The sequence below is a fragment of the Mchenga conophoros genome, linkage group LG1 (assembly GCF_057382185.1).
Source record: "Mchenga conophoros isolate Kocher_MC1m ecotype Shallow Benthic linkage group LG1, M_conophoros_male_GT1.1, whole genome shotgun sequence".
In the NCBI taxonomy this organism is placed as follows: Eukaryota; Metazoa; Chordata; class Actinopteri; order Cichliformes; family Cichlidae; genus Mchenga; species Mchenga conophoros.
The window spans coordinates 7,584,248-7,596,566 of record NC_140526.1 but is presented as its reverse complement, the minus strand read 5'-3'; the positions used below and the strand labels follow the sequence as shown (position 1 = coordinate 7,596,566).

At 37.9% G+C, this 12,319-nt stretch overlaps 1 protein-coding gene across 3 annotated transcripts in view; it reads right to left on the bottom strand.

The window, feature by feature from the left end:
* ntrk3b (neurotrophic tyrosine kinase, receptor, type 3b) overlaps nt 1-12,319 on the bottom strand; it is a 225,691-nt gene that overhangs the window by 109,580 nt on the left and 103,792 nt on the right. For all 3 annotated transcript variants that reach the window (XM_085243837.1, XM_085243919.1, XM_085244004.1), the window contains exons 5-6: nt 1,344-1,498; nt 691-833 (exon numbers count right to left, since the gene is read on the bottom strand). In XM_085243837.1, coding sequence (XP_085099963.1) covers nt 691-833; nt 1,344-1,498 — 298 coding nt within the window. The remainder of the gene's footprint in view (nt 1-690; nt 834-1,343; nt 1,499-12,319) is intronic.

The following is a 12,319-nucleotide window of genomic DNA, read 5'->3' as shown; positions in this document are numbered from 1 at the left end:
CACAGAATCATAGGTTAATCTTGGACCTGGTAAAAACAAAAAGTCTATCCACATAGTAAACAGTTTTAGGTTTCCCTGTCAACATCATCTAAATGCAAAGACATTATTAGCAGTGAACCAATCAGACTTGTTCCGGTTTCTTTGTTATACACAGAATATATAGAAAATTGTAGATGATTTATCTTTAGCCTATTTTTTTGGTTCTTCAGCATTTGCTTAAAATTTATCTGAAACTTCTGTCAGGGCAATGAGTCTTAGAGCTTAATCCTACAAGAGTGTGCGCTTACTGACACCTCAATTTACCACTGAGGCCTTTCAAGGTGAACTACATACCTGAACTAATTTTGTGTTACAAGTAATTAATGAATCTGAAGCTCCGATGTGCATAAAATACAATACAAGCACAAATAATTAAAGTATAGAAAATGTAAAAACACAGTTTAGTGCAATGCAAAACAAAATATGAGGTGTAGCAGTGAAGGAGAAATCAATCATTAGATTGTGCTCAAAGAATTAAGTTATCATAATGAGAATTAACAGGATTATTTCAGCTTAATAACTGTATATTAGCCTGAAGCAATGTTTGAAAAGCAGGCGAAAAGAAAAACATTTGTTGGTGTAAGGCAATGTAATTAATTTAAAAAAAATCTTTAATATGTTTGCTGTTTTTAGTATATATGCATGTCTAACCAGATGTGTGTTGATGGAATGCAGGCCGCTGACAGTCCAGTCTACTTCAGGCAGCGGTGATCCGGATCCGTTACAGCTCACCGTCACATTGTCACCCTCCATCACCAAAACACTGCTGTGGCTTACACTGATCTCTGGTAAGTCTGAAAACATACACGTATACACACGTTACTGCACGCCTGTCGCCATCGGTGTCTACATACTTTCACACCAAATCAATTAATCACTTTTCATTAATGTAATAAAATTAGTACAAAGGAAGCAGCGGGACACACATCCAGATACAAACACTCACACGCTTGCACAGTGTCACAGGGATGAGTCACCGCCAGGAGATAATACTGCAGAGACTCCAGCCTCTGTCAGAATCAACACACTGCTCCTCACATCAGATTCACCCTCTGAACTCTGTCACACCTCCTCCCTTTCCTGTCTCAACTACTCTCCTTGCTTCTCTTCTCATTCCTCTAATTCACCTTTAACCCCTCCCTTCCTTCCCCTGCTTTCGTGTTGCTTTGTTGTCAGCCAATCTTCTTTTTTCTGCCTTACTCCTCTTCTTACCACCCCTCCTCTGCTGCTTCTTCTTTCTTTTTTATTTTTTTTTCTCCTTTCTAATCACAGATCTCACCTTTCCCTCCTCCTCTTACACTTACCACAGTTGTGGATGTACATGTTCTCCAGTCGTATCTTGGAGGCTCCATTCCTGCAGTACAACTGCTGTGTGTTAAGCTTTGCTTCTCCTCTTTGATGCCACAACTGGATCCAACGGATGTCACAGCCGCAGTCGAACACCACACCATCCAGACGCCTTAAAAATAAGCATAATTAATATCAGTAACAGACGGAATAAAACACACGGTGAGCAGTTACAGCAATATTACAACAACATAAAGAGCCTTAACAACAACATGAAAGCAAAAAATGTATTCTTACACAAATAGCAGCTAATGTTGCTAATGTTTTTTCACATGTGATTTCCACTGAAAATAGCAGCAGTACCAGAAACAAAGAATATATAGCATGCATCTTCCCAATATATTAAAATACACCAAGTGTAGTTCACAGAAACACAGATGTATCCTTACACAACTTTACAACTATGACACTCACAGACAGACAAATGTAATTATCACAGCAGTACAACTGAATTATCTGCAGTGGCTTCGTGCTAAAATGGTAGCCTGCTGCTCAGGAGTGAAGTTAAATATTTTTAGAAGTGTGAACAAACCAGAGGTGTTTAAGGTGTTTTAGTCAGGCAGTGCAAGCACAGGAAGCCCAAATGTTGCACATATTTTAAAATCATTCAATAAAGATAGAAGTTTGCACATGCGATATGAAACACTAGCAGCCAAAAACAAATACTACAAAATCATAAGAGAACTTGAATTACTATAATTTTAGCAGTCATTATTTGTGCTTGTGGGTTATAGTAAAAAAAAAAAAATCTATGTAGGGCAGGAAAGGGTTATACATATCCCAGAAAGTAATCATTTTAAAAATCAATGGTAAACCTTCAGTTCCTGTCACCGGAGGTAAAATGCATTACTGCCAAGCTCTGCATGAGCAACAAGGCTTGAGGCAATACAACTGCATGCAAGGAAAACGAGAGGAGCATTTTTACCACAATCTCAATCTAATCAGCGAGCAAATTAACATCAATCACAGATCAATTGATAGCGACTGATCAAACAATATCCACCACAGATGTACCTTTTCTAATGTTTTGTAAAAGTCAAATTAATTTGAGTCAGCAGACAAGAGGAAAAACAACGAATGGCTGTACTGAAGGATTCAAATGTGAGGAGGTCAAAGGTCAGAGCAGTGTTCCGGCTATCAGTCTCAGGCTGCATTAGCGTCAGACAGGTATCACGAGGTTCCACTGTGCATACGTTTCAGTCTCACAGACGGGTGCACCAAAGGGCCACATTATTCAACACAGTATGCCACCTCTGCATTTTGCATATGTCCAATTTGGAAGCTGTGATTGGTCAATTTAGTCAAGATGAATGCCTGTCCAAATGCCCTTGACAAAGGTCAATAAGATATTGCAGAAAGCATGAATAATGTATGGACTATGTCTACCACTCAGTATAAAGTAATGAGAATAGATTCCCACAGGTGGATCTCAGTTATTATCACCTGCCCACTGGATCTTATACTGTATCACTATATGTCACTATGTGACAGCTAACTCACTGAGCCCACTGGTCCTTCCACCGCACCAGCCAACTGTAAACTCAATTTCCCTTTAATTACAGCAGCAGAAAACCTATTCAAAATATTAACACTTATTAGCAGTAAACATATATAATTATATTTGACATTTTTATCATTATACTTTCACCTATAAAAAAAAAAAATGCTAGACGGGCTATTTTTCCCCAATGTGTGATAAAGTAAGAGTGAGAAAGGCCACAGGTTAATACTGTACAATGCTGCCAAGCTTTGTTGTTGAGAAAAGTCAAATACTTAAAATTTACTAACTAATAATGTCACTTTCATTACAGTTATTAATTTGATTATTAACTGATATTTCAAATCAATATTTTAGTGTATTTTATAAAATACCACTGTTGAGGTGTTTAATAACATGTTACGATTTACCTGCTACTACCACGGATGGCTGCTGGTTACATTTACCATTGCAGGTGTACCTTTTTTGTCTTTTCTTGATTCAATTTCTATGTGGAACGTTTGAAGGGAAGATTAAGTTGCAGGATTTTTATCACTTATATATTCAGCTAAAAAAAATTAAAAAAATAGTACCAAATATATATTCATTCTGGAAAACTGCGATGCTTATGAAAGAGCCTTCATCTGGTTCCCTTCCAACATGAAAAACTGCAATAAAAAGGAACTTATAGGATATTCATACATTTTACCACTGCAGGTTTGCTCTCAGGTAACATCTCGAGCAGAAAATCTATCTTTCTTACTGAAGCAATAAGACAAAGTACTCAAACTAAGATGCCAAGAAGATTATAAATAAAATTAAATTGATTGTATTCACTTAGATGTTTATCTTCGTTTACTGTAAGATGTTTTATTTAATGGTGCTTTTCTTCCAACAAAATTACTTTAGAAAAATTCAACAGCTTATAAAGGCAATTCTAAACTCTAAGGACAATAACCGCCTCAGAATCACAATTCGAACTGTAATACAAACCATAGCTCGGATTTCTTTTCAGGACACATTTAGGGAAAGACAGGTACCTCCCCACATCATGGTGCTGAAGAGAATTTCAAGGTTAAAGGTTTTCATTTAACGCTGAGCAAGCTGAACCACAAGGGATCAAAGCTCACCAGAGTAGGGCGGCTGAGGCTTTCCCTCTTGTACTGTAATTATGGTCATTATTAACAAGAACCACCACCTCAATACATTACCCACTATTCCTCTGGGTAAAGCTGATCGGCGCCTGTACAGATACAGCTGAAAAATGAGGGATGTCAAACCTAAATGGGAAAGCAGAAACCCGGCATTTCAAATGTGTGCCCAGCCTGTGCACTACAGTAACAAAGAACCATTTGAGTTTAGAGTGCTCCCATCTAAACAAGCAATAAGACAACAGGAAAAAAAAAGAAAGCAAACTGACAGCTGGAAGCTGATACATGTCTGAAGGAGAGCAGATTAGACTTAGAAAAGAACAAAAGCAAACAGCAGTGTGACCCCAGATATAGAGAGCTAACAGCATGGCGTTTCCTTCAAGCTGGCTAACGATCCACCCTGCTACTCCAGAGAGGAGGTAATGATCACCACCGGAGGCTGTTTTTGTGGGAAATGTACACACAGGTGCTTTAGCTGAGGAGCCGTGGATCACAAGCAATGATAAGCCATATACTTCATTGTTGTTCGCATGCTTTGATCTCAGCTTGAATGCACTGCTTCCTCTCCTTTTACTGGAGGAATTATTTTAAGTTTTTAAATCCTATGTTTAATAAATCGCCTTATTTGGCTTATTTTTACCACAGTGCTGAGCTGCCGGGGTTGACTAGGTGTTGTTGTTCTTGGCTTTGTGGCAATTCAGTACAAAGATGTTAGTCTATAAATGCTCGGGTTACCGGTTTAACTGGCTTTTGCTTACTTCAGCTACAGATGTTAATGTCTCCAAGAAGAAATGAAATATTTAGCTGACTTCTAGCTAAACCACTTTACTGATAACAAAATAAAATGGCTGAGTGGAGGATAGTATGAGGGTATTTACGGTAACAGTTATTGCCATTTGGATGCCTTTTTACCATAAAAAGGTAAACTGTTACAAGACATGCCAAACAATGACCATAAAACTTTTTTTGTCTTTGGAAGGACGCAAACATGTAGGACTAACATACCTAGCTCTGTTATATCTCAAGTCACCGTGAGTACTGCTGCATACAGTGCAGTGTAACCATCACCTCCAAACACTCGAGTACAGAACACTGTACTCCTCAGTGGTTAGTATCTTGGCTACATAGTAGAAAACAAGCGACAAAAAGTATTTGGTCAGTAGGAGGAAGATAACATGTTGATGCCACTCAAAGCTTGTTTTCTTGTTTGTTTGTTTGTTTTGTTAACAAGGCCTTGTATTGTTCATGTACTGCATTTTGGTATTGTTTGGTGCGTGTGCAAGATGGTGGTGTTGATTCATTTAAGGAATCTAGTGAAATGTAGCTACGCAGTTTTTGAGTCATTTCAAGTGATTTTTGCCAGATATCAGAAAAATTACATTATAATTTACAGCATAGTATACTGAATCTAGAGTACGGTATACTAAATGAAGTATCTAATATGAGATGGAGTGTTACTTTTATTTCCATAGAAGTAGCTGTAAGTATGCTAGGTTACCTCAGAAAAGCATTTTTCATAAGCTGTGTGAATGTTATTATGCAGTATTGTTGGTTTTTTGGGGGGGGTTTTTTGGCTCAGTATCCAGCAAATCAACCAAAGCAACTGTATGTATAATTTACTTGAGAAGCAGCTCTTAGCAGTTCTCAGATAATTCTTATACATTGCCATTTTTCACACTTCAGAGACATTCACGTAGAGCAAAACTATGCGTAAAGAGTGCAGGGAGGAAAACAAGAGTGCTTGACATGTTTACGATGCTGTGCCAAGAATAGCAGTGGAATGAGACTGGATTTCAACACAGATGCTCTTTTGCATGGATTAACAACAAGGATGCAACATGTAGCTTAAGCTACAGTCTGCTAGAATGAATTAAGCTTTCATGCATTAAACACACATTAAACTTGCTTTAAGTTTTAAATCTCCTGGTTATCATGGTATCATGTACTGTACTAGAAGCAAAAGTTTGGCAGGCTTTTTGCTTTTATTATATAATAAATGGCCTTTATTTATTGATTTTCGGTAACATTATTCTGATTTTTTGTCTCCAATTTTCATGCAGAGCATTCTTTGCTGTTGTTTTTCTGCACATCACTTCACATAGATCACTTGTCAATCAAACTGTGTGGTGAGTATTGTCATTATTATTGTTATTATTACAGCATGGAAAAGAGATAATCGAGCTGTCATGCCATCAGATTGGATTGGATAGTCTTGAAGAAGTTGACTGACAAACAGACGTCTATTCAAAAGTATTGGGTTCAGTAAATAGATGTTGTATGAACTGGTCTCAAATCAGCAGCGCACTGTTTGTTGACCTCAGCAAAAATGTCTTGTTGTGTAGCAGAAAGTGGATAAAGTCTTGACACAGGGTAGTATAAAGTATTCAGGGAGAATAAATGTCAAAAAACGAAAAAATGAACAGTCGACTCAAACAAAGTCAGATTTACAACAAGCATTTTCCCCTGAACACTTGCTTTTAGCACACTCTGCTAAGTGTGCATCATCGTTTCTTCACACTCCTGTTTGCTGCTGGACCGCTTCCATCACTCTCACGCTGCATCTTTTGCTTATGTCATGGATAAAGTGGCATGCTGCAAATAAATAAATCACTGTTTTGTCTCGTCATTGCTTTTCTTTAAAGTTGCACTGTTCTGGTCAGTCAGTGTCCCTGCAGCTTTTCTCTCGTTGCCTTACTCTTTTATTTTCTTTTTCAAGCCACTAAGGGATAATTTGTCTCAAGAGACAAACCTGATTTTGGCTTATCGACAACAGCTCCTGCACAGCAATCGTGGAGAGGAGTGGGGACACCAGAGACATGTCAGGGAAGGCTACACGTAGGAAAAATGGACCAAGTGAGCAAGAGCTTAAGGTGTTTTTCCCAGTTTCAGTTTCAGTTGGGATTCTTTTTATTCTTCAGCTGCTGTTTTCATGAAACGCTTTTATGATTGTAGTATTTGTGGCGAAAGATGTATGCAATACCCCTTTATAGGCTGGCATCTATATAGTACTGTCATTACTGTAATTTGCTTTAATGGATAGCTCTTATTTTACTACCTGTAGCCTGAACACTTCTATGCTTACTATTCCAGTACACCCTCTTAAAATAATGTTGTTTTGACTGCCAGAATCCATGCCTTCTTTGCACTTGCTTCGCCTACTGTGCTTAAAGAGCAACCAGACAGAGACTGCTTTGTCAACCCACAGCAAATGTATATTTTCATTTTTATATTATTTCCAGCTGTTTTTAGTAATAAAGATCTTCAGTGGTTCACTGGTGTAACAAATGAAGTACTTCAAAGTATCAACCAAATGAGTAAATAGGCAACTATATTGCTTACAACTTTACTGTATCATATAATTACACTATCTGCTTTAAGTCATCATAATAAACAGGGAAATTACTCTGCTCATTTCACACAGCACATTTTCATTCTTGGGTTCTATTAGAGTAGCCTTACATGAGTCACAGTTCAGACGCTCCTCATTTAGTTTATACTGAGCTTTGGTGTAGCTCTGTCACTCGACATGGAGTTTTAGCTCCTCCCCCTCGGTCAGATTAAGCATGTTCTGACATCAACAGGAAAATTGATATTTTCTTTCTCTCATTTTAGCAACCCACAAAACTTACACCCAACATCTGGCACAAAGTGAGAAAGTCTGATGGAATAAATTAGAATTTCGTAGCTTTACCAATGTGTAACAATTTTGACATCAGAGAATGCAAATTAATAACAAAATATTGACACTTAATGCTCAGAGAAAAAATTGAATGACAAATCTAAATATAAATCATTAACAACAAATCTGTTGCTTATTATGCCAGTGAACAACTGATAAAATAAGCAAATTATTAGCTTATTTTTACTTTAATACCACCCAATCCCTCCTAGACACTCACTATTTGGAAAAACACAACCAAGCCATTTAATTTTCAAATTAACACATGGCAGGCCATTTTGTAAAAGTGTTGTTTACAGGGCACAAAAACACTGTTTGGGAAGAGAATGGAAACTGAAAGGGAAAACATCAGAAATAAATTAAACCCTTAACATTGAACCTCAATGTTACTAAAAACGACTAAAAGCTTAGAAGCATTTTGTTTGTTTGACTCAGTTTAAAGTGAAAACTGTGATTTAACAAGTGCGTGCCCCTATGGTGAAAAGGCAGGAAATGATTGTTTTATTTTTGTGCACATTTGATTATAATTAAGGAACTATTGTTGCAGAGTTACTGGTATCCTGGAATAGTTTATACCCCTTGAATCACGATGCTTTATCATTTCAAGGAATATCTGATTTTTCAAATTTCATTGAAAATAGGCTGATGACTCTAAAAATACAGCACCTCAATTTAGCAGCACCAGTTTTAAGGGGTTTGGTTTGGGCTCTACTATTTTGCTGTTTGTTACATTCTCCTGAAATTCAGAAACAGGTTTTGGTCTTTTCTGCTTCTTGTGAATTTTTTAGACACACAGACTGGTGAATGAGCAGACTTTGATACTAGCTGTTTTCAGATTCCTCAACTGAAAATCTTTACATGATTCTCTTAAAACCTGAGCTTGAGGTGTGACCCTGAAAACACGATTTGTGACATCATGCCTTATTCAGATATCCTCAGAACTTTCCCAACTCTAATATTAAAAATTGCACCATGTATATTTTCATATTTGTGTACTGATACACAGATGTTTCACTGAGGGTGAATCCATCTAAACAATTTTAACTTAGACACAAAATATGATTCAAAGCAGAACATGTTCATCTATTACCAAACATCTGATGGGAACCTTTAATATTATGTATTTAGCTTTTAATTCAATTTTAACTTACTGGCTTTAATCAAACTTCTCTAAATACCTTAAGTGCATCATCACAGATATGGTGGAAAGTAAACATACAGATAATCAGTATACATTGAAACAACTATTTATACTACCACAAATGCAAAGTGCATTTTATATGAATCTATCACACAGTCATACCTAAAGTCAGAGCAATCGCGTCAAGTGAGAGCTTCTGTCATGCTGCCATGGGATTGTTTCCTGTATACCATTACAATTACTCACATTTTAATTGTATAAATTCTATGCCATGTAAAAGCGGTTGGGCTTTCAGTTTTTAGGTATTCATGTATCTGACAGTTTTCTTCACTGTATGTGGGGCAGGGTAATTATTACACAGGTGTAAACGCACACTCGTGAGCTTGGTATGACTGTTTAAATGTTTAAGCGGGCCAGTTATGCTCATTCAGATCCATATTTTTTATTCTTGGACTTTACTAGAGGAGATTTGCATATTTCACAGCTCAAAATAATTCATATTTTTCACTTTTATTCATCATTTTATTAACATACTGGGAATTGATTGGTTGAATTGAGGAACTGCACCATCTGAAACAACGTTAATCATTTTAGTTTCCTTCCCTTTAAGGCCAACCTGCCTTTAACCCTCTCAGGCTCAAATGAAACTTTTTGTTGCTAATGCACAACCAAGTCCTGCAGTGTTACTTCTGAGTAAAAAAAACTCATAAAATATGTATGTGGGGTAATCAGGTTGTTAGTTTTTAACTGTTGCAAATCGGCAAGATAGTTGGTTAAGCCAACTATCTTGAGATTGGCTGCTTCTCCCTAACAGGAGGTTGACTAGTGTAGGGCTTGCTGCTCAAAGCCAGATTGGTGTACCTGATATCCCCTCTCAATAACATCACACAGAGCCAAGTGTAGAAAAAATAAATCTCAGAAACCAAGTTATTATAGTATGAAAAAGGAGATTTGGCTCACAGGCATAACTTGTACATATGCTCTTCTCATTTTTTAAACTTTGGCCATTGTAACAGAATATGATGGAAAATACGGAAAAAGCACAATAGATCCACAGAACCTAAACTGGTTTTGATGTATGTAAGCATACAAAGCGTGCTACAGGCGATACAGTAAATTTCCTCCAGCTGTCCTGTGTCAAACTAAGAGATTAAGCCAAACTAAAAGATGACCCTACAACAGTAAAGACATCATCTGGTGTGACAGAGCTTTTTCAGCCAAGTGTTAAGTGTCTCTATGCCCCACCAGTAGTTCAGAGGTATTGTTTTAAAAGGGAAAGGCCTTGTATTTTAAATTTTTACTCGTGGCTGCTTTCACAAAGATCTGTGTTGACAACTTGACACGTTTTCTTCCCTCTGCACAGATTGTACCCAGCAGTCTGAGTTTCAGAGCATGTGGTGACCTCTTGAAAGTCTAGGCCACTGCTGCCCCCAGTCAAGTCTTTTCCACCACATTTAACATTTTAATACTCCTTTACCCTCATGTGAGTCAGTCTTTGATGTTTCTGAAAAGTCCATGTAAATGTCATGCATTTAAGTAAGTCTGTCCTGAGTGCAACTAGGTCCTAATAAAACGAAGGTTAAACTTTAGCAATTTACCTGTCATGCTGCTCTTGGAAATTCGGCATTTAATTCTTTCTAATCACCTGGCAGCCATATCACAAGATTACCAGTTTGATCCATTCATACTTCACACATACTCAAAGAAAATTCCATTTTGCAGCGAGAGGTTTGAATGTTTGACTTTGCGTCGGCCGCTGCTTCCCTGAGAGTTGGGATTAAAGAGCCGCTAACAGAATAAAGGGATTCGAGAGGCGCGTTGCCTCAGGCAGATCGCGTCAGTTGCTAAAGAAGAAGAATATTTGCAGCCGTTGTATGGCTTATGATTGGCTGGGTTTGCACCACATCGCAGTAGCTCCAGTCCTTTGGCTAAAGGGCACACAGACAAAAAGGCAGAGCCGATTATCTGTGTCTCATCCAGAGGCAGCACACAGCAGACATCCATTGTATGGCTTCAATGTGATGTTGAAGCCTTTCACAGGAGTCACAAAAGACTTGAGATTATTGAGATTTCCCTGATAGTATTGCCATTGTTACTGATATTAAGATATTGCAAGGAGTGTGAAATATCTGTGCAACCAACCTGCAAAACAAAGTAACTGTTTTAGAGTTACACGTTAGTGGGCTTGATAAGAAGTGTTTGATAAGAGTAAACACATTGAATGATAACAACTCCTTCACCCTCTTCAATGTTGTCTCGTTGTAATGGATCCACTGTAATATTTGGTGAATGAGGTGCAGGTTCAACGTATCTGAACCACAGCAAGCTACTGAAAATGTAGAGGGTGTTTGAGGTTAACAGGAGTCATGCCTCCATGTTAAAGCAGCTGTTGCGCACCACTTTCTACTGACGGAAACATGCTTTACACCAGTTTAATTACCGGTATGTGTAAAGCAGCACTCAGAAGCAGGAAATGCAGCGTTTAATTCCAAACTTGACCAATCAGTGCTCCTTTGATGAAACTGTGTGTTGCTTAATGGTGTTGTCAGTGAGTACTTTTATCGTTTTTTTTGTATCATCTTCCTGGTCAGCGTTTGATCTGTATTAATTAAATTCTTTTTTTAAAAAACTGTTATTTGCACGTGCCATGTGGTACGCATCATTTCCCCCCTTTATTCTCATTCACAACAACTTGTGAAAGCAATTAGAGCAATGCTTTAAGTAGCAGTAATGATACATACAATGAATTAACCAACAGAGACGCTGTTATTTAAAGGACTTCCAGGCTTAAATTAAACCATTTGCACATTTCCTATTCATTGCAGGTCACTGTCACCACTGTGTTGCAGCTTTGAAATTGGTTCACTTTCATTGTTAAAAAAAGAATGAAATATAATTACAATAACAGTGCCTAGAGTGACTGAGATAACACGGTTTAGCGACACCGTCGTGGCAAAGGGCCACGCTCTCCTTTCGTCACATAAAACGGAAATTATTTCAGCCGGTTTGATCTTCCTCTATTTACATAATATCAGTGTGGTTGAGCAACACGGGTGGGCATTTATCATTGATACTGCATTTTGAAATATTCTAATAATTAAAGGCAATAGCTGTCCGGTGAGCAGGATTCATTTGGCATGATTGAATGATTGGCACTTTCCAAGCCAATTTGGTTTCGGGTGACCATACAGACACGGTAAAGAGAGTAATGATGTCAGGGACACGTCGCCAGCTCATGATAGAGTGACTCATTTCCTATTAGCAAGGCCTGATTCCACATGGTTTCCTTTTTGCATAACGCCTCGACCCACGTCTGTGCCGCCACGCCACTTCGACTGACACCTCTTAACTAAACACACAAAATGGAATAGACATAAGCCCTCACTCCTCATCAGCATTCAGTAGAAACACGGGCATCACCCTGGCCCTGCTTTTCATGTAGGAAAACAAAGGCACCATTTGTACGCATCTAGAATGGTTGCTTA